This window comes from Mustela putorius, unplaced genomic scaffold (genome assembly GCF_011764305.1).
Source record: "Mustela putorius furo isolate JIRA1106 unplaced genomic scaffold, ASM1176430v1.1 tig00000854_pilon_pilon_pilon, whole genome shotgun sequence".
Taxonomy (NCBI): Eukaryota; Metazoa; Chordata; class Mammalia; order Carnivora; family Mustelidae; genus Mustela; species Mustela putorius.
This window is the reverse complement of record NW_025421496.1, coordinates 5,821,308-5,844,382: the sequence shown is the minus strand read 5'-3', so window position 1 is coordinate 5,844,382 and position 23,075 is coordinate 5,821,308. Positions and strand designations below refer to the sequence as shown.

The 23,075-nt window shown below is 42.7% G+C and overlaps 1 protein-coding gene across 5 annotated transcripts in view; it reads right to left on the bottom strand.

Annotated features, from left to right (window-relative positions):
* The window catches only part of PRUNE2 (prune homolog 2 with BCH domain), a 255,786-nt gene that overhangs the window by 14,738 nt on the left and 217,973 nt on the right, over positions 1 to 23,075 (bottom strand). For 4 of the 5 annotated variants that reach the window (XM_013045681.2, XM_013045683.2, XM_013045685.2 and 1 more), the window contains exons 11-17: positions 21,155 to 21,355; positions 14,291 to 14,464; positions 11,307 to 11,315; positions 8,356 to 8,458; positions 7,590 to 7,721; positions 6,345 to 6,431; positions 715 to 813 (exon numbers count right to left, since the gene is read on the bottom strand). In XM_013045681.2, the coding sequence (XP_012901135.1) occupies positions 715 to 813; positions 6,345 to 6,431; positions 7,590 to 7,721; positions 8,356 to 8,458; positions 11,307 to 11,315; positions 14,291 to 14,464; positions 21,155 to 21,355 (805 nt within the window). The remainder of the gene's footprint in view (positions 1 to 714; positions 814 to 6,344; positions 6,432 to 7,589; positions 7,722 to 8,355; positions 8,459 to 11,306; positions 11,316 to 14,290; positions 14,465 to 21,154; positions 21,356 to 23,075) is intronic. The other variant, XM_013045682.2, reaches the window with a different exon arrangement.

Sequence of the window (23,075 nt, the reverse complement as noted above, 5' to 3'; positions counted from 1 at the left end):
GGAAGAAGAGCACGATCCACAGAAAACAATGGTTCTTTGCAACAATGAACCAAAAGGAGGGTTCATTTGTCAGTATCCCTATTTTTAAGTCTCAGCTCCAAGTGGTTGGTATTCACTGTTACTTATTATTTTCACAGCATGATTCAGGGACCTTCAGTCTCCATGCTTATTCCCAAGAGGCTGCAGCTACAGTACCCTGTCCTGAAGAAGGGGGTCCTCCCTAACCACGCCACCTACCACTCTGCCTTACCTTTCACCTGAAGGGAACCGTGAAGGAAAAGGATGTAGGGCAAAACAGGAAAACGGTAGCCTCCCCCCTCCCCTTTTCCCAGGGTCACGTGGGTACGTTCCTTTCTCTAAGGCAATACAGAAACCAAAGCAATGCTCAGACCCAGAGGTGTCTATGAGAGTGGGAGACACAGGTGACAGGTTCACAGATGAATGTTACCTTCACGCCGACCCCCAAATGGTAGCCAAATTCAAGATGAAGTGAGCAAAAATCAATAACCCCAAGAGAAGACTGTGTGAAAGGATCTCAAAGAACAGAACAGTTCTCTATGGGTTATGAGAAAAAAAAATCTATTTATTGGAACACAATATTTATTTTAAATAGAAGATCATGTCATTTTCCTAGTATTCCAAAAAGTTCTTTCCCAACCTCCCTCTCCAAACATGCAGTATTTCTTACCAATCTTGGAAACCATCCAGACTTACTTGATGATGCTCTCTGGAATATGGATACAATCCATTGGGATCAGCTCACTGAGTTCTGATAAGCTACTGACATATTTAATTTTACTGCTGAATTTTGAACTAAAAAGAGAAAAGAAAAGAAAAAAGATACCATTAGTGGCTACTTCATCCCTCCTAAGGCTATTGCTTCTTGCAAATCCTGAAAAATGCAACACCTTGGCCCAGCAGTTACGAAAAAGAAAGACTACATATTTGAGTAGCTACAACATACCAGATACTGTTTTAAGTGGTTTATATTTATTAACTCACTGATTTCTTCTTATAGCCCAATGATGGAGATGCTATTCTTTTTCTATCTTTTTTTTTTTTTTAAGATTTTTAAAATGTATTTATTCGACAGAGAGATCACAAGTGGGCAGAGAGGCAGGTGGAGAGGGTGGGGGGCAAAGCAGGCTCCCCACCAAGTAGAGAGCCTGATGTGGGGCTCGATCCCAGGATCCTGGGATCATGACCGGAGCTGAAGGCAGAGGCTTTAACGCACTGAGTCACCCAGGTGCCCCTTCTTCTCTGTCTTTTAAAAAGTTGCTCCTAGTGGTCTTTTAAAATTCTTTTTCATTTATTTTAAGTAAACTCTGCTGCACATAGGGCTGAACTTGAACTCACAATCTTGAGATCAAGAGTCACACACTCTACTGAGTCAGCCAGGTGTCCCATTATTTTGTTTTTAAAGATAAGGAAAAGTCTAGACACAGGGAATTAGTTAAATATTTGCTCAAGGTCTCACCTTCAGTAAGTGGCAGAGGCTGGATTCAAACCCGGGCAGTTTGACTGGAGTCTACACTCTTTTTTTTTTTTTTTTTTAAAGATTTTTATTTATTTGACATACAGAGAGAGAAATCACAGGTAGGCAGAGAGGCAGGCAGAGAGAGAGGAAGAAGCAGGCTCCCCGCTGAGCAGAGAGCCCGATGAGGGACTCGATCCCAGGACCTTGAGATCACGACCTGAGCCGAAGGCAGAGGATTAACCACTGAGCCACCCAAGCGCCCCTCATTTTTTTTTTTTTTTTAAGTTTTTCTTTTAGCTCCAGTTCTTTAACCTACAGTGTTAAATTCATTTCAGGTCCACTATAGATAGAGAGATTCACGCTTCCATACATTACCCGGGGTTCATTGAAAACACCTGCGCTCCTTACTCCCCATCACTGATTTCACCCATCCCCCGCCCAGGGTCTACACTCATAACCACACATCGCATGGCGCCCGGTGGGCTCCTGCCACTCTCCATAGTCATTGGCTTATGGTTTGTTTGGCTTTGTTTGCTTATTTGTTTTTACCAAGCAAAAATTTTGTCATTGGTTCTTTCAGAATTTACCAAGGTTGATCTGTTTTTAAAGTATATGTAAACTCATTTACTTCTTAAGGTTTTAGCTTAAATATTTTTAGTTTTTTTCTTCTTTTAAGTTTTAGCTGGAGAGTTCATGCCAGATGTTCCAGTGTTCACAAACATGTTCTGTAGCTGAATCTGAATTACAAACAGCTCTCATCTAAACATTATGTTAGAAGTGTGTACATGTACAGAAAACAACATGAAATACCGCTGACACTGATCTAGGAATTTGCCTCTGGGAAGGGAGGGAGGAACAGGAACTGGTTGTTGTTGAAGGAAAAACTTGATCTTATCCTTAATAATTGGATTTTTAAAAAAGATTTTATTTATTTATTTGAGACAGAAAGAGAGTGAGAGAGAGCATGAGAGGGGAAAAGTTCAGAGGGAGAAGCAGACTCCCCATGGAGCTGGGAGTCCGATGTGGGACTCAATCCCGAGATTTGGGGATCATGTCCTGAGCTGAAGGCAGTCACTTAACCAACTGAGCCACCCAGGCACCCCTGATTGGGTGCTTTATAAGAAGAAGGCATTTGTGTACTATTGCAAACTAATTTTTAAAATGGATCATTCCACTCGAAAGGGAACTTGACCAAGCCCTGAACTTTGGTCAAGAGTTCCCTACGAAAAGACCTCCCCCAGTCTACTGACCATGCTGAGCCGTCTGCCCCTCCCTCTCCATTCAACGACTGTGCATTCTAGAAGGAAGCAACTGCAGGGTCATTTCTCTGTTTCTCTTTCCCATGTACTTGCAGCTTGACCCTGGGCCACTGGCTGTGACTTGTGAATAACTTTGTCTCTGCACAGTCACCTGTAGGCTAAGTCGTGGGTGAACACACACCACCAGTGATAAGCTTGCTGTGTGAGGCCTCTTCCTTCCTCTGGACGTTCTGAGCTAAACTCAGGTTCTGATAAAAGATGGTGTGGGGGGTGGGGGGGAGCCTCCAGCTCCAGGGTAATGTTCACTAGAATGTACAGCTCTCCAAACACGCCATATTGTCTCCTTGGTGTGTCTGTTCCTGTCTGTTCTACCTGGATTCAGCTAATCAGTCCTGTGGTTCTACCTGGGGTCAGCTAATCAGTCGTGTCGGTTCCACCTGGGGTCAGCTAGCCAGTCCACTCGGTTCTTCAAAGCTCACCCTGATGGCTCATTCTTCTGGAACGCCTCTCTTGATGCGGACTCTCATCTACTCTCCCGTCACCCCAGACTCACCTGCGCCCTGAGTTACACGCCCATCCTGCTTCAGTGGTACCCTGCACTGTAACTGCTCCCCTGTCTGCCTATGCCAACTGCTAGGCCCTGAGCTTCCTGAGGACAGCAACAGAGCTAATGAATCTCTCAATCTCCACTCCACATTTTAAAAAAATGAATTTCCCATCTACCTCTATTATAGGGAAAGACCTAGAATACATCTTAGTGACCTCTTTATTCAGGTCTAAGAATTGGCTATACTGATACAGACAGACTCGCAGGGGGATCCTCAAGGAGGGTCTCACAGGATGAGACTGTAGGATACAATGTTGTTTTTTTTTTTAAATTTTATATTATTTATTTGAGCAAGAGGCAGAGTGAGAGAGCATGAGAGGGGAGGTCAGAGGGAGAAGCAGACTCCCCATGGAGCTGGGAGCCCGATGCGGGACTCGAACCCAGGACTCCAGGATCATGACCTGAGCCGAAGGCAGTCGCCTAACCAGCTGAGCCACCCAGGCGCCCCCCCTGTAGGGTACAATGTTTAAGTGCTTGAAATGTGTTTTCTTTGCAGGGAGGCGGACAATTGGGTTCAAAGCCCGAGTCTTTATTACATTAGACCTGGGGTTGGCAAACTATAGCCCATGGGCCAAAGCCAGCTTGCTGACTGTTTTTTTACAGTTCTCCAGCTACGAACAGTTTTTACATTTTTAAAAAATATCTGAAAAAGTATCAAAATAAGACTACCTTATGGCATGTAAAAACTTTTAAGAAATTCAATTTCAGTGTTCCTGTATCATGGTGGCCTGGAAGACAGCCACACTTCCTTATCTACACGCTGCCCGTGACTGCTTTTGACCGAGCATAGGAGCTGAGCAGCCGTGACGGAGACCAGATGGCTCACACAACCTAAAATGGGTACCATCCGATCCCTCACACAACGGGTTGGCTTACTCTTGCTGTAGACAATTTACCTGACCTTCCTAAACCTCAGGGAGGTTTCCTATATAAGGGAAACAGCAAACAGGCCCTGCTTAGAGGACAGTTGCTGTAAGTAAATGAAATAATGCCTGCAAATACTTGATAAATGTAAGCCACTGTTTTCTGTAATTTACCACGATACTATTTGCTGTAATGTTATTATTGTTGCTAGACTTATTATCTTGAAGCTCCCTTCAATAAATAAATAATTCAATAAATTATATTGAAGGGAGCTTCATATATATAAATAATAATAATTCAAATAATAAATAATTATTTTTGGTACTTACAGAAATATTTGGTTATTTATCAAGAAACTTATTTGTTTTATAGCTATAATGCCCAGACTATTACATAGATGTCAGTGAATGAATACAAACACTAATGTTTTCTTTTTTTACCCATTAAACTCAAAAAATTTTTTTTCTATTTTTAAGTAATCTTAACATCCAAGGTGGGACTTGAACTTACAATCCTGAGTTAAGAGTCACATGCTCTACTGACTGAGCCAGCCAGGCTTCCACCATTAAACTTTATTTTTTAATATTTTATTTATTTATTTGATAGAGAGAGATCACAAGTAGGCAGAGAGGCAGGCAGAGAGAGAGGAGGAAACAGGCTCCCCCCTGAGCAAAGAGCCTCATGCAGGGCTCGATCCCAGAACCCTGAGATCATGACCTGAGTCAAAGGCAGAGGCTTACCCCACAGAACCACCCAGGCTCCACCATTAAACTTTTTATAATTCTTCAGTGTACAGTGATTCCTACACCCCTATCAAAGCATTGTCTATTACTAAAATAAATGGTTTTTTGTATGCCTTACATATTTCATATTATTTTTAAAAGCAATTGAACAGAGCTTGCTTTGGCAGCACATATACTAAAAGCAATTGAACACAGTATGGTAAAGAACTAAACTTTGCCAGAGGGAAACTAGGTTGAATGATGCCTCTCAGTTGTTGGCAGTAGGAGACAGAAATGCTGTATCTCAGTAAAATGCCCAGTGAACAAAAGGATGGATCTGGAAGGCACAGGAAATTCTACGTAAAAAATGAAGTTTTTAAACTTTCAGTTGTTTTCTTTTTTTTTTTTTCCAGAAGTGATCAGAGTGTTTCTTAGAAATTCATTAGCAACTCTGAAACAGAAAACTTTCAATTTATCTATTCTGCATCCGGATGTTGGGTAAGACTGTATTTTATCCGAAAGCGCTCTAGGGAATACATACTGTCCCTTTCATTTAGCTGTTCCAAGTCTTTTTTTTTTAAGATTTTTATTTATTTATTTATTTGTCAGAGAGAGAGAGAGAGAGAGAGAGAGAGAGTGAACACAAGCAGGCAAAGTGGCAGGGAGAGAGAAGAGGAAGCAAACTCCCTGCTGAGCAAGGAGCCTGATGCGGGGCTCGATCCCAGGACTCCGGGATCATGACCCAAGCCCCAGGCAGCCGCTTAACTGACTGAGCCACCCAGGTGTCCCTAGCTCTTCCAAGTGTTACCACATTATGAGGCGTGTTTTATTTTTCTTTGCTTCCCCAAAACGTAAGGTTATATGGTATCTAATACAACAGAGATGGTAAATAACTATTCATGGAACCAAGAATCTGCATAGGAAATCAAAACAAGCTCTCAAAATGGCTGCCCAGCCTCTTTCCCTAAGTTTGCTGGCCTATATGATATTTGTTCAGAAGAAGAAGAATCAGGACAGCCATTGTTTCTGATTCTGTCCTTGGTTTGTCTTTATTTTCCATTATTGTGTGATTCTGCCTTTTCTATTCTCTACAAAATACCCTATCACTTTAAAGGTATTGTGTACCCATCTGGAATGTGGCACGGAATTCCCACCACTTCATCTGTGTTATAGCAAGTAATAAAGAGGTAATGTTTTGTAATATTGGTGAAAATTAGTCCTTATAATAAAATAATGCTCATTGTTACTTAAGGTTTCTTGCTAGCTAGTCCAAAATATCTTTCCAGGAAAGCCAGAGGCAAAATATGTCTTCCTAAATCCTACCTCAATTTATGAATTCTCGTTTATAGGACATATTTTAGTAGTAGTAGTAGGACTTCTACTTTTTCTATAACAACAACATACCTTATACATACCTTATAAAAGGTCGTGTCACAGCAAGGATTGTTCTGATGAACCAAGATGGATGAACAATGATGAATGATTTCAAATTCTTCCGCAACCTGTTTTTTTAAAAAAAGTTAAAAGAATTACTCATAACCCATTTCTAGCAGGAGTTAAAACAGAAAGTATATCCCCAAATAAGAATATTATACTACTAGAGAGCTCTAGGTAAGTTACTATTACCTGATGGGAAGGTACAGAATGACCATGCTTAATTAAAAAATACTTTCTGAGATCCCATTTGTAACTTGTATGATGCCAACCTCGTGTTCCCACAGGAATCCACGTAAAAACAGAACGGTCGTATTTCCAGAGTGCTTAAATCTAGAACTATCGTGGTATATTTTTGCTTAACAACGCTTTTCATTTTTGCTAGCATTATCTTTACTATTTTGAAAAGAGCACACTCTTACTAGCAACTTAGCCAGTTTATTGGACTGACGAAACCTTGGTGTCTTCTTCTGTATTATGAAACAACTGACAGTGTATCGTGTGGTTGTCTGGCCTTCGGGTTACCATTTTGACATTCTTGACATTCGGGGATGCTTTTCAACATTCACAATGCTACTTTATAAATGTTTGGATCATTAGATGGAACTTCATTAATATAAGATCACACAAGGAGCCACATTTAAGCAGATGCCGCCTTTATCAGAGACACCGTAAATTTGTAGGTTTATGACAATTTTCCTGTATATAACATATTTTGTTCTAGTTGAGCCAGTACCGATGGAAGTAAAGCATCTTGGGGAAAAGGTGCACCAAGGCACCAAACGGACTAGTGGTTAACTTGAATGATCAGCGAATAATGAAACAAGAGTATGACAGTTGCCCAAACCCAAACAGTCCCCAGACACAGAAACGGCATCAAGGTCAAGGGAAACTTGTAGCGAAACTTGAAACTTGTCATGTGAAACTGGTTTACCAGCATAAATCGCATGTCCATGTGGCAAAGAGATGTTCCCTACAACATCTACAAAAATTTAGAATAGACTTGGTCATCAGGTTTGAGATGACAACATCCAACAAAATCTGGATTTATTTCAGATTTGGGCCATCGAGGGACACTTCTCTTAATATTTTTATACATTTATAATTCACTATCTGCACAATTGAGTTTCCTCAAACTTGATCACATTCTTGGTAGATGACCGGGAATTAGAAAGGGGAGTTACCGAGGAAGTCAAAACAGGGATTAAATACTGGAGCCCACATACCGCCTGTCAATCATCTGGTAGCATTTCTTCATCCAGCCCAGCCCTGGCATCTTCCGTCTTGGGGTTGCTCCGTTCAAGTACACGATCATATAATCCTCAGCTACCATCAGCTCTAAAGTACTTATTACATATCTGATCACAGGAAGGAAGAGGAGTGTTTTCATTTCCCACGTGAAACAGTCATCTTATTTATACTCTAATTATATAACTTTTAAATAATAGGGAGTATGACATTGAACAATGGTTGTGCTTATTACCTCTTTACCTTGAAAAGATTGCAGTTTCCTAAGATTATCTCTCTGAGAGTGAGCATTGCTCATTTATTTGTACAGTTATCTTTTTTTTTTTAAATGCAGGTACACTCAAAAAATGTGTGGGTTAGAACCTAAATTTCAAAAATATCGACAATGTTATCATATACCAAGGTCCCAAATGAATGACATAAATGAACCTAGGTTTTCATCAGCCTCAACAAGAACATGTTATCAAGGAACAAAAGTAACACTTTACCCAAAGGAAATGTTACAGAATTTTAGAGCGCAGGCAAAACTGTGTTTCGTTTTGTTTTCCATTCTTTCTGCTGACCAAAGAGCTCTTTTAAAGGTTTTAGCCTCTTGAGCAATATTCCTTGACAGAGAGTTCATTGACTTTTCATCAAAGGCTGAGAATATTCTACATCCTCTGTTTCCTCTTCTGAAAGATGCTCTATCTGACATGACATGTCCCAGACATTCACTCCAAGCACTTTGTCAGAAGTATCACTCACAGGAAAAGATTTTCCATGACATAGTGGTAATCCGCCCGACTGCTGTCTGGCAGAAAACAGGCAGCAAACACAATGATGGCATTTAGGCCGTCCCCATAGTAGCCTGGGGGACAAACAGAAAGACATTTGTAACCGGTTGAAAGCTCTTAATAAGGTAAAATTTAACCTAAAGGACAAATCTGGAAGCCTTGACAAGTGTGTGTAAATGGATGTAATGGGTATAATCTTTGAGTATTACATACACTATACTTCCATAGGTATAAACACATAAACTTACTTTTCCTTAAGGCATATGTTATATAGTCTTACATATACAGTGTGAATATATTCGCATATAGTATATCCACTTATTACGGACAATTATGTGTTGCACATTGTCATGAACAGAAAATACAAACACTCAACCTACCAAAGGATGGGAATTTTGACTTACAGATTTCTAATTTATATAATGCTTCTGTCCTTTACTGGCTGAGGGGTTCTGTTTGATTCTCTTCAGCTTTTTTTAGTTTTAGACTCTGGCTAATTTAAAGGGAAAGGTTAGTCACCGAACCACAATATAATCAGAGGCATGTACTCCAGGGACCACAGACTTGTGGGCTGAGAAGGAAAGCACCTTTATTTTGATTTTTGAGGACTGGTTTACTTGCCTGTAGCATCCCTAGGGTCTCCGGATTCAACAGATACTGCAGGGACACACAGAAAGTTCTGGCCAGGCCTAAAAATTCAGAGCCCTGTCTTTTTAAAAAGGAGCAAACTTGTAAGAAGGGCCTGGTTAAAGCTGACCTCTCTCTGAGTTTTATGAAACTATACGCTTTGGGGAAAACTTGAGAATTTCTTCCTGATAACATGGACAGGGAGCGGAGGTGGAGGTCTTGCTTTTGATGCTGAGAAGATAAAAGGTAAGTGTGGAACTCCTAAGAGTCATGGAAAATGTAGGGACCTCTCAGGACACTTTATGCACATCTGAAAGCTTTGTCCCATTCTTTAAGTGCTGTTTTCCCTCAGAGCTCATCTTTGAAACTCAGGGCAGCTGTTGGTCAAATCCCAAAAGGTAATGCATGGAATCTCACGTCTTTCAGGCTTAAAAATGGAAGCAATGCACCATCTTCATTATTTATTTATTTATTTATTTATTTATTTATTTAAGAGAGAGAGAGAAAGAGAGAGCGCGATTGCATGCGCACCAATTGGGGGAGGGGCAGAGGGAGAGAGAAAATCCTAAGCAGGCGCCACGCTCAGCGCTGAGCCCCGACATGGGGCTTGATCTCACGACCCTGAGATCAAGACCTGAACCCAAGTCAAGAGTCAGCCACTTGACCGACTGAGCCACCCAGGTGCCCCACTGTGTTTTTATTTTTTTAATATCCCTTTTTCAGCGCTTGGCATTTCTGTCCTATAACTCAGTTCTGGATTTCAGGATGATTAAGCAGAGATTGCCTTAGAGCTCTGAGGAGGCGGACAGGACACACCCGCCAGCCTGATCAGAACTCAGTGCGTTTCATTTTTTTTTTTTTTTTCCAGGACTCTAAATACCCCTCTGGTGATTACATGGCAGTAAACTATTGGCTGGATAGGGGCTTGGATGGGCTTAACTCTTGAAAAGCAGTTTAATAAGCTGTTCTCTACAAAGATAGAGAGCACGACACTACCACAGAAGAGGCGGGGAAGAGTGATACCAACTAAAAATACATCCAATTACGGGTTTGTGTGTGTGACTCATCTGAGGTGGTTGTGCACAGTGTTTACGCTCTATGTCTTAGAAGATGCTACCTAGTAAGTCTACACCTGACGCGTTTTTGCAAACCCGGACTGGGGTCGCTTCCCTATGGATTATCAGACCAAACAACTGCATTTAAGACGATTCATCACCAATGAAATCCACAAAGGGTAAGGTGACTTCGCTCTGCTAAGGCTAATACCACAAAGGGACGCAATTTAGACTCAGCACAATGACAAGGACCGGGTCCATTCAAGGAGATGAGAGACGTAATGAATCCAACTAAAGAATGAATAGAGAAGCATCCTTTCAAAAGCATCTTTCTAGCGGGAGCTGCCTGGCCCCAGGGTGTCAAGGTAATTTCAAGATCATGACCGCTCAGCTACTTTGATTTCTTTTTCTGTTTCTGGAGAAATCCTAAGAATTCTTTTTTTTTTTTTTAAAGGACTGTCTGAGGTTTACAAACAGTACTTCAGAAGTCATCTTAAATGGCATTTCAGCTTTTTGTTTCAATGTGCCTGTCCTGGAGCACTGGGGTGTCACGTTCGTTCAGGTTCACGTGATCAAAATAATATTGAACGATCAGCTCGCCACTTCATTGGTCACTGGTCATTATCTCCACCAGGAAAGCCTCTTTCTAGAAAACTTCCTGAAGCTGACAAATGAGGGTGGATTTTTGTGCTTTTGGGCAGAGGAGCTATAGGAAGGGAGGAAGAGGCAAAAGACAGAGGAAGGGATCAGGAGGAGGTAAGACGTAAGAGATCAGAAGGAACTAGAAGAAAAAGATTTCTTCGTGGATTTCTTCACAGCTGCCTTCAAGGGGGTCAGCTAAGCCAGTGTCTATGATAAATACGCAGCTTACTCAGGAGAAGTTGGCTTCCAACAGCTGAGTAATTCATCTGAAGTTTGTTTTTTTTTTTTTTAAACACGTATTTCACCTGACTCTCTGCTCAGTGACCAGGAGGTGAGTTCGGGGTGTGAGCGCAGGGGTGCACGCGCGATCCCACCGCGGGGCCTCATGAGACCCTCTGCGGCGGTGATGCAAACCTTACCTGAGGCAGAACAGAGAGGAAAGGGACGTAACACAAGTTTGCTGGCCAGCAAATGGGATGGAGAGAGAAGGGAAGATGTCACAGTCGCAACCAACACATACACACACACACACCAGCCTGCAACTCTTCTCCTCATTCTTTCCGGGGCCATTGGTCCGGGAACACTGCGGATAAGTTACCTGAATCTCCTATAATGAAATAAGAGAAGTAAAGAAACAAGAAAGGAAACTTCTCATTATAATGCTTTGGTGTGACCATCCTAGGTTACTTAAATGCATCCTCTGTTCCAAGGTCAAAAAAAGCCAGTTTCTGGCCTCCACGTGACCCCACAGTGTCCTCCACCAAACCCAACCAGACCTCTCTTTGTTCTTTATGGAGGCAGATAACAGAAATATTGCACATGGGCTCATAAGAGGTGACACTGGCTTTGAGATCACCCTCTTTTGACTGATGAAGTAATCGAGGCCCCAGAAGTTAGGTCATGTACCAAGGTCACAGAGTAATTAGCAGCCAAGACAAGTCTTGAACTCTGTTCTTCTATATTGCACACAAGGCCTCTTACAACAGCTCCTATCAAGGTCACTAAAGCCAAAGGCTGAGTTATGTGTCCCCACACGACTCTCATGCCTGTTCCCAAGTGGCAGGGACACTTGGCAGAGCCTGGCTTTGTACTCAAGTGAGGCAGCAATTTTCACCAACCCCGTCTTGCAGTCATGATGCACAGGGCACCGTGCTACTGTCCCTTTCCTGTTGGCCTCAGTGGGAAAACCTCATCAGGGCAAAATGCCAGACACCCAGATGAGACCCATGCCCACGAGGACACGCTCCTTCCTAGCTGCTTGTCAGAAGTCAGGATCACAAACGCAGTGGACTGGTCTCTGCGGAGGACTGCCTGATGACCACTAAAGCCTAAGAAAGTGGTGTCAGCTTCCAACACAGCAGGCCGAGCTTTGGCAAATTCCCAAGTCAGAGTCTTTCCCTACCGAGCACAAAAGCTGCTCAGGGGGTGTCTGGCTCCCATGCCGCCCAGGTGGGTGGGTACAGCCCGAGGGACACTCATGCAGGCCAGCGCCTGGAGAAGGTGGGGGGCACAGCTGGGAAGAGGAAAGGCGGCCTTTGCTTCCACACAAGCTGGACAGTCACACGGACAAAACCGAGCTCGCGGACACAGAATGGAGGGGGAGGGGAGCGGATGCCAGGGAGGGGGTGGCCGGGAGGGAGGGCACAGCAAACCAGGTTATCCTTGAGGGGTGGGCGGGATCGTCACAAAGAGTGTGGGAGGCAGAAGCAGTGGCTTGGTTTTGACCCCAGCGTGTTGATGATAATCACTCTTTCCTGATTTGGGAAACAGATCAGGGGATGGATGGGCTCAACCCCCCCCCCCCAACCCACCCGCTTTCACCGTGGTTGGAGGAACAAGCAGGTGCCTCCAGGAAACAGGGAAGCCGTGAGGTCCCTTCTTCACAACAAAGGGGGTCTTCACATAGACCAGAGTGGCAAACATTGATACAAACTATCACCAGATGACTCGGATTTCCTTTGACTTTTCCTAGAGTTTTTGACCTTCTTTTTTGAATGGGCACAGGCTACTTTTATAGTCGGCCTCTGTTTTGTTTTATTTTTAATTCCAAAAAGCAAACAAACCAAAAATAGCCGATGGGTGGTGCTAAGGAGGGGTGAGCTTCTGGGAAGATCCAGGATGATGTTCAGGTTGTGGTTTTTGTCATGAAGACGAAAGGGTTGACTCCGGGTCCCGTGGTCTGTCCGCTTGAGCAAGAGCAGGCCAGCTCTCATTCTGTGGGGCTATGGAAAAGTCTCCCTTAGAGGGAATGGTCTCCAGCCGCACAGCGGCTATCATGGGGCCATATTACCATTTCAGGTCACAAAGAGTGAGCCAAGGCAAAGAAAGGTCATGGCCAGGGGTACCTATGGGCATTTTTCTTTCGCTCTCAAGGTGGGGGTCCCTGGCCCGATGCTGATACTTACATGGAGGGAGCAATGCACAGGTGGAAAATGGAAAATCGGCTGGTGGAGGGAAGTTTGATTGAAAAAAGGAAAATGTCCTTCGGCTCGTTAGAGAACAAAAGCTATGGGTTTAATGCAGCACCAAGATGCTTATTTCCCTGAGGAAACAACAATTGCCTTGTCAGCTTACGCTTTTTCTGGAACAGCTGAGTGTTTAGGGTGGAGCCTCAAGCCTGCAGGAAAGGAGCGCATGCAGCAGAAAAATAAATAAAAAAGCCGTTCTCTGAAGTCACCAACATTAAATGTGTTGCTTGTGTTTATCTGACTTTTTGTGACTCCAAAATTAACCAACGTTCCTGGTGCTCCTAAAAAGCACTGGAAATATGGAACACGGGTTGTTGGGGTTTTTTTCCCCCTACCCCTCTCCTTTGTCCCTCCCTAGGCAGGTGGAGGCTTTCACCGGAAATGCCTGTTGTCAGGCCCGGATGTGAAGGAGTCAATAGAAAAGCCAACTTCAGGTACCGGAAAAATGACCAGGCTGAGTATGAAGAGATCTCTGAAAGCTCCTAAGAGGATTCGAAAGACCGTTTTGTTATGAGAAGCCCCTCTGGGGTAGTGATCTTACTACAGGCCATGGCAGTAGAGACTCAGAAGCTGTTCAGTTAAATCCTACAGTGAGTGTAGTCGTCATCCGTCACCACGTGAAACTGTTGCAATATTACTGACTATATTCCCTGTGACTATGCATTCCTGCAACTTACTTATTTTATAACTGGAAGTTTGTTGAGAATTTCACAATGTATATGTAAGTGTCAAATCACTATGTTGTATACTTGAAACTAATATTGTGTGTTAACTGTAGTTCTATAAACAACACCCTACAACTGACCCACATGAATCCAGACATTATTAAATTAGACAACTACAGTTTTCAAGAAATATGCCCAGGAGATTATAGCTGTTAGATATGTGGTGTGAAAAGCAGTTTTTACATCAGAAAGCTATTTTTTACACAGGCTTTGCAATGTTTATAGAGCTGAATCTGAGGTAATGTACTTAGGTCTACAGTCCCCTGAATATTGATTGCAGACTAGGGTTTTGTGGATGTCATGATGCAGAGAACCCTAGTTTCATTTTCTAATTAAAAAATATGGCTGCCCTGGTCCCCACCTCCCCGATTCACAAAGAGCTTGACTACCTCCGTGAGAAATGACTCTCCTGTAGGGCTCGATGACCTTCATGTCGATCCGCTGTTCCTGTTCTCCAATCACCACTGTCCTCCACAACCGGTTGTCCTCTCGTTCCTCTTCCGCTGTATACTCTGGGATAGACTCTGACTCTTGGCCAGAATCTTTGTTAGATGTGGAAACTTCTGGAAGTGAAGCACAGAGGAGGACTGAAGAGTTAAGACGCCACAGCTGAGGGAGTTCAACAAGCTATCTCCTGACAGAGCCACCCTGAGGGCACTTCCGGTTTGGCATAACTCTTACAGAACCGAACACCATCGTGACCATGTAAAGGATGTACGGAGAAGTCTTATTTGTTAATGGATTGAACCACCAAGTTTGTGCTAAGGCCAAGTTGAGGGTGGGGATAGGTGCAGGGCTAGAGCTGCCTTGTGTCAGTGGACCAACGGAATATAGGCTGGTACCAATTCATCCTTGACCATACAGGTTGAAGACTAGGGACCTTTCTCATGGGGTAAAAAGCAATTTATCAGGCCCAGATAATTTTATTTTCCTTGGGCCACATATCCTCATATTTGCCAAGTGGTTAGTCTCTTGATGATACCCCACTCTAAGACTATTATAAAGGTATTGAGCCCCTTTCCCTACTGGGAGCAAATTTGGGCAGAAATACAGTGTTCCTTCCAATGGATTTTTCAAAATATGCTGCAGAAAGATTTTACATTAAGCAAGAAACAAACAACTGTAGACCAGAAATGCTCCAAGGCCAAACATTCAGAACACTCCTATTTTGTATTGCACGTGGCAATACAAAAGTCCACCGAACATTCTTTGGAGAAACACCTACTACCCACTCTTGAGCATCCAAAAAAAGAAAAGAAAAAGCAATAACCGTTGTTAAGCCTTTTTAAAAAAGAATAAGCAGCAATTGTTTTATATTTACTTCAACTACTCCTAGAATTTAACAGTGGTTAATTCTTGGTATGTTTAAGTAATTTGAAGGAAAATATTTCTATTCCACAATAATTCTGTGAGATATTATCATTCTTATTTTTCCATTCATGGGAAAGGGCCTTTGATTTATATTGTACTTTACTTATATTCATTCCATGGCACTTTGATAAGAAGAGGAGTAATACTTCATCAGGTATCTACCATGTGTCAGGCATGGTATATATCCCAGTAGGTATTATAGGTATTATAGTAGACATGCCTATGCAAAAACCGACTTTGAGTTAGTTTGCTCGCACTATACCCTAAATGTGTGACTGCCTCATTCTCTTTATTTTACCATCAGGCTGGGAATTGCTTGGGCCAAGAAAGTGCCAGAACCACTTTTATTACTCACCTCCACCAACCAACTCCATACTTAGCCTGGAAACCTGCTCAGAGCACTCAGTGAAAATTGAGGTGATGATAAATAAAGGAAAGCTTGGGCAAGTTGCTGAAAATATAGGTAACTGGTAAGAGGACCACAACAAAGCCATTATGTTCTGGAAGACTCCTCAAGACACATTCAAACGTGTCTAATTACCTGTGACTTAGAACAGCAAACTGAAATTCAGTTGGGAAGCAATCCTAGCCTTTCTGCCAACACTAACAGCTACTACCACCTACAGAGGATGCCTCCCTCTGCGTTCCCACCAGGGCTCCTCATCTTACTAAGGACAGAAAGCAGCAACTTTTGGCTTCAGACCAACTCTACGTCACTGGTGCAAATCCGTCCATCTGCCCTGGACTCCCAGTCTGGAATCCCTCCTGCTTCTCCCTTCCTCTTGGCTGAGGGCCCCTGGATGCTTATCTTCTCTCCCTTCCCGGGACCCTATTTTCCATCTGGTCTCTGTGCCCTCAGAACTCGGGGCTGTGATGTGGGCTCGTCTTCAGTGTTCCTGCGCATACATGCTTTCCCTTCCTTACCACACGCCGGCCCCTCTTGATCTCATGTGGGACTTTCCAGCCTGCTCCAGCTTAACACAGGTGATCTGTGGGGGGTGACCTTATTTTTTAAAAAAAACCTTATATGTTGTATTGTTTTTTTTCTGGTTATGAAAATAAAATGTTACTAAAAGTTCAAACAATGCAGACATTGTCCATCAAAACTGCAAAGATCTCCAGTGCCACTCTCACTCATTACTGTTTGCTGTGTGTTCTTTTTATTGTGTACATGCACACAAGCTCACCCCCACAAAGTATGATTAGTCTATATATTCTGCATGTTTTTTGTTTGTTTTTAAAAAGCTCCAAACCCAGCACAGAACCCAGTGTGGGGTTCGAACTCATGACCCTGAGATCAAGACCTGAGCTGAGATCAACAGTAGGATGTTCAACCAGCTGAGCCACTCAGATGTCCCTATCTTTTTTTTTTTTTTTTTTTTTTATTTTATTTGATAGAGATCACAAGTAGGCAGAGAGGCAGGCGGAGAGAGAGGGGGAAGCAGGCTCTCTGCTGAGCAGAGAGCCCCATGTGGGGCTCGATCCCAGGACCCTGAGATCATGACCTGAGCCAAAGGCAGAGGCTTAACCCACTGAGTCACCCAGGTGCCCCTATCCTGCTTTAAAAAAAAAAAAAAAAAAAAAAAAAAAGATTTTATTTATTTATTTGAGAGAGAGCACCAGAGAGCTAGAGAGCTCGAGCATGGGGAGGGGTAGAGGGAGAGAGAGAAGCAGGCTCCCTGGAGCCCGACTTGTGGCTTGACCCCAGGACCCTGGGAACATGAACCGACCGAAGGCAGATGCTTAACTGACTGAGCCACGCAGGTGCCCCCTTTTTCTGCATATTTTAGACATAATTCTTCTGCTTTACTCTAAATCACCCCATCCCCATGGCCATCATTTTCTCTTTTAGAAAATGTCAGGACTCATTTAATTTACCCTCAGGGCCTCCAAATTTAACTTTTGGTCTGATGCCCTCTTCATTGAGAAATGCTTGATTTTCTTTGTCTTCTTTCCTTAATAACAAGCTTTTCTCCCTGGTGACTGTTGAAGTCAATTAAGCCCTGGGGAAGAGGCGACTCGAACGTGTTCCTTTGTCTCTCGGGATGATTTAGTGCACAAGCTCCCGCAAGTGCTGTGGTGTACCGACCACCACAGTGGGGAATCCATCGTCGGTGTGCAGTATGGGCTCCCTGGCGGTGGGGTCCACTGGAGCCTCCAGCAGGGACCCGTGTCTTGGAAAGGTGACCAGCTCTCCATACTGTGAGTGGACACCGATAATGTAACACTCTTTGCAGACATTGTCTGAACTTGATCTTATTAGAGGAAAGGCTCCTGTATGCAGTGAAGGAGTTCTTAAAGTTGTTTTAGTGACAAAGAGCAGGAAGGCAGTTAATTTGATGGTAAAACCCAGCATTCACCAGTACAAAGAAGAACGTTTCTTGCAGACCACACCCTATGGCCTAAGATTGCTTGTGGGTAAAACAAAGTAAGATGAACGCTTATTTTAGTTAGGGCTGGTTTATCCATATTTAAAACACAGAATCGATTTTATAAGCAGATTACCTGCTGGCTGTGAGGGCGGTGGAACATGGTAGGTGGGGAAGTTAAATGAAATGACTGCCTGATTGTCTGGGAAAAAATGGTGGAACATCTTTTTTGCCCTGTAAACTGTGTGTTATTAAGGGTTCTAGGAAAGGTAGCTTAGGGGTACCTGGGTGGCTCAGTCAGTAAAGCCTCCAACTCTTGACTTTGGCGGAGGTTATGATCTCGGGGTCATGAGATGGAGCCCTGAGCTGGGCCTGGTGCGGGGCGTGGAGCCTGCTTAAGATTTTCTCTCTCCCCAACTCCCTCTGCTGCCCCCTGCCTCCCACACATGCTCTCACACACGCTCTCTCTCAAATAAGGAAATAAATCTTAAAAAAAAAAAAAAAGGAAAAAAAGAAAAGGTAATTTAAATGAGGTCATTAACCATCACTTAGGAGCCTAGGAAGAAAAAAATATAAAAGCACATGAGTGTTTCTTACAACATCCTTATCAGAAATATTCAGGCTAGAATTCTTTATCATTTTTCCATTTCCCCTATGAAATGCTTTTGCTGAGATCTGAGTTACAGTAAAAAATAACTGAGGTGGGTTTGGAAAACAGAAATAGGTCATCATTTTTCTCACCTTTGGATAATTTTAAGTTTCTACGATTAGTATTAAATAAAACATTTTTTTAAATAAAAAGGCTCTGATCTCCCTTAATTTGAGACTGACTTCCTAAATCCTTCAGTATCTACATATTTTTGGTATCTTTGGCACTTTAGTACCAGAGGAAGTCAAGTTTTAATTATATTGGTACTTTGATATTTTCCAACTATTTTGACACAACTATTAAAGAAAATTGCCTGGAAGTGGAGACCGATTTAATGTCTTTTGAGAGTGAGACTCAAAATCATTTCATAAGCGAAACCACACTGTGCGCAAATAATCTGCCAGAAATGCTTGGTCATCAGCTACAGAATGAAACAGGTGAATGGTATGAAAGTTCTTCAAGTGCCTGGTAAAGTAAGAGCCTTGAAGTCACAAAAGTGGCTGGATAAAAGGGCATGCACCACACTGATGATTAAAATACTTAATATTGGGGCACCTGGATGGCTCAGTGGGTTAAAACCTCTGCCTTAGGCTCAAGTCATGGTCTCGGTGTCCTGGGATCGGGCCCCGCATCGGGCTCTCTGCTCAGTGGGGGAACTTGCTTCCTCCTCTCTCTCTGTGCCTACTAGTGATCTCTCTGTCAAATCAATAAAATACTAAAAAAAATTACTTAATATTTATGAAGCACCTAGTACAAATCCTAGTGCACAGTAGGCACTCTGAAAGGGTTTACTAAAGAAATCACTGAGCAAACATTTTGAAACACTGTGCCTCCCAAACTCCAATGTTGTTTAAAACGTATACACTTGGTTTCAAACGCTCCCAGGAGAAACCTGCAAACATGCAGTTTTCAAGCCCTGATTTCATTCCGTGGGACTAAAATGTACTCACTTCTGTTCTAGAGTCTGTCATCTCTCGCTGCCTATTTATAAAATAAAGCTACTCAGAGGCCCTCTGTGTTTTCCATGCTTAATGTTTCTGTTGGTTTAAAACAGCGTCTGAGGATACGTCTTACATGTGAAGATCAAGGTGGGCTTTACCATGTCACCTCCGTTAAAATTCTATCCTTTGAATTTAAGACTTAAATGGAGGGTTGTGGTTGTGAAACTGGTTCTTTCGACAAAACTCTGTCGACGAAATAAAAGGAACTCTGTCAGCCAGTGGCAGCTTTAATTACCGGTCCCTTCAGCCACTGCCACTTTGCTTGGCAGTTTTGCTATTTATAAACATAAAAGGTTCAGATGTGGTGTGACACGGTTCTCTCTAGGGCAAAAGGGAAGTGCAGGGGGTGGGGGGAGGGGCCAGCTCAACCCACAGCTGTCTTCTGGTGCATGGGAGGCAAGGCTGGACTCTTTCTTGCGGGAAGGTACTAGCAGCTCAAGGGCTGGGGCAGCTGGGGGCCGCCGGTGTGGATGGAGTAGCTGGGGAAGAGTCTGGGCATGGGAAGAAAGAAAACAAACTCAAGACCTTTCACCTTCTCTTTGTGGGCTTCGGCTTACAGGGTCAAATACCCGGATGACTGCAGAAATTCGAGAACACAGCCTCCGCGCAATATCAAATCTCTCCTTAAACAGAAGAAACTGTCGCACAGGTAGCTCAGCCATTTCCAGTTCTTTTGACTTGAGGAAATTAAGGCTTGTCCCCTGTAAAGGCAGGGTCTGAATCCGTGCTGGTCATGGTGGTGGTCCCAGGGGCTCAATGATCATTGGTTGAATTAATGAGCGAATCTGATGAATTTCCTAATTATGTTCTCCCAGGAACGACACTCTGTGCTAGGGCATCATTTCATTGTGGCATTTGTGTTTTGACCGTAATGATTTTCCTAACATATAAAAAGCAAGGGCTGTGTCCAGGATACTCTGGCTTTGAAATTAAAATATTACAAAGTCAGAGATACCACCCTGCAAAACAGAAACCATGGAATGCCATTTTATAAAGCAAATACTCTGTATTTGGATATAATTTCTTAACTCATGGTATGGAGCAAGAGAAAGAACGAAAATGAGGCTGGTATTTCTGTCAGGAATGTCAGTGTTTGACCCAGCAACGCTTAATTTTCTTCCTTTTTGTTCTTCACTCCCAGGCCATCCCACATTCCTTCCTATTTTGCTGGAGATAGAGCAACGAGCATAATAAAGGCCCTGCGCTCACAACGCAGATGTTCTAGTGGGAAGGAAAAGATAATGAACATAAACCAAATACTTAAATGATAGGATTTCCATTACTGACACATGGAAAATAAAATAAGTGGACGTATTATAGTGACTGAGGTAGAAAGCGATCAGGTTGGGAGGTGAGGCACTCTTTTGGTGACGGAGGTCAAGGAAGGCCTTGAGAGGGTGACGTCTGATTAAGAGCTGAACAAAGAGAAGGAGCCAGCCATGAATGACCTTCAAGGAGGAACATTCCAGACAGGGGGAGCTTGTATAGAGAAATATTAGCTCTAATTTCTCTGCTCCAGATTTTATCTTCCAGATTCAGTTCTCTTTCTCTGCAAACCCATTCCCAATTTTCTTACAAATACAGCATGGAATAGTTTTCCCACAGCCCCCGGGCCTAGCACAAGGCTTGCCAAGAATAAGCATTTAACAGAAGATCAGAGGCTATGTGGCTCTGTGAACCACACCTGTTCTGTTATACTCCATACGGCCTAACACAGCCACCTATGACCTGAGATACAAACAAAAGCTTCCAGAAATCACAGGAAGGAGCCACCAGCAACAAAATGGGAGGTTTGTTCCCAGGGCCCCTTAGATAATCTTTCACTTTTCACATAACTTTGGCCTTGACCACTGGGCCACTTACCATGCCCCGTGTACTCAAAAGAATCTGCTTCGTCAGGGGTATCGAGTTCATCCACGTTGATATCGATTTCATCTGGACTGTCCAGGTTATCATCAGAGAGAATAGAGCCTTCACTTTGATCCAGAGAAAGATTGATATTTGGAGCTGTGAGTTTGATTCTCCGAGGATGAGCGTCGTTAAGATCCAGAGAATTAGGAGGTTCTAAAGAAGAAAAAAAATAGGAACATCAAGTACTAGACCACATACGCGGCTGCCAACAGTGGGTGTGAGAGCCCCAGTGAAAAACATTTTTAAGGTCCTACAGCAAAGGCACACCTGCTAAAAACGTGACATGGAATTTGGACCCCTTGTTGACCAGCAGGCCTCAGGACTGGCTCATCACAACCACACCAGCCCTGGCCACATAGAAATAAAAAGTGGGAGCCGTTGCTAAAGGAGCAGAAAACCAGTTTTCAGACCTGCCCTGTTCAGTTTTGAGAACTTGACACTGATCGAACAATGGATTGAGTTTTTATGATGCGTAAGAAAAACAGCTAAGCATACACGGTTCTTGTAGACTTCACTCCTATGGAATGTAGGATAAGAAACTGATCTATTATGCTCATGGGCACTCTCAAAATACTTCTCTGTAATTCCTAACAACTCTGTGTATGATCTGTAGTGAACTTTCTTTGACTGGCATTCTATCGTTGTTTTTTTTTTTTTCTTTTTAAAATAAAACTGAAGTATCTTCCCAAATTACATTATTTGCTCAAGAAGTCACTACCTTTTAGGCTAATATTTCTTGACATTGGTTCCTGTATCATAAGTGACAGTCTTCATATGGTAAGGCTCACGGAAGTGGCTCCCACCCCCTCAGTACAATATGCATCCTCCCCCTACTGTGACTTTCACTTAATGGAAGTAGAGCTGGAGAAGTCATTTTAAACCAAATCAACCCCAAATCAACAATGGTAGAAATTTAGTCTAAAAATAGAAATTTTAGGATTCACTACCACAAAATTTCTGAAAGGCCATCTGGTATACCCCTCAGTTCTGGAACTGTATTTCTAGTCTCGTCCTGAGGAAAGTGATTCTGTTTCTTTGTCAATAAAATTTTTTTTCTGCATAGAACATCACCCAAACTGTGTTCCATGTAATGCTTTTATGTATTCTACTTTAAAAAGTTTCTATTGACCAGTAAGTTTGAAAAACATTGGGTTTCTAAATGATAGGAATTCTCAGAGCAGTGCTGTCCAGAAGTTTTTTGTGATGACAGAACTGTTCTATATGCTTTTGAGCCCTTGAAAGGAAGCTCGTGCAACTGAAAAACTGAACTTTAAAAGTTTATTTTAAATTTCAATTAGATAGCCACATGTAGTGAACCACTACCATACAGGATAATTGTAGCCTTCATACCTGTATCATTCACAAGTGCATTATGAAACTTGAAGAGGAGTGCGGATATAAAGTGGCTACAGGCTTATTTAACCAGAGAACATTTAAAAATAATTAGGTCACATGACTGATATCTTGAAAAATGCACTTTAAAATACTTGGACCGAAAAATAAATAAATGATTGACTCGCTTTTTCCTCCTCCATTCTAGGCTTGGCTGATAGCATCAGGGTTCAGGGTCTTGGCATGATCCTGAAGCTGGTATAGTGCTCAGGAGAGACGTTAGTACTAAGGGAGGGTAAGGTGAAACTGGAAATTTAAAATTCTTCTTATATGTGCCTTGAGCTGGAAACCTGTGGCAGGTAGGGTTTTTGTTTGTTTCTTTGAATAATCAGGATACCGAGCCTTCTTGACATCACGTTTTTCATTTTACACATTCTCACACTGAAGTATAAGTGCCCCCAAGAGGGCACTTCGGTGTTAGTTAGAATGTGGTATCCTGATAGAGGATAGCCACTTATCATACACTGGTTGTTACAGCCGT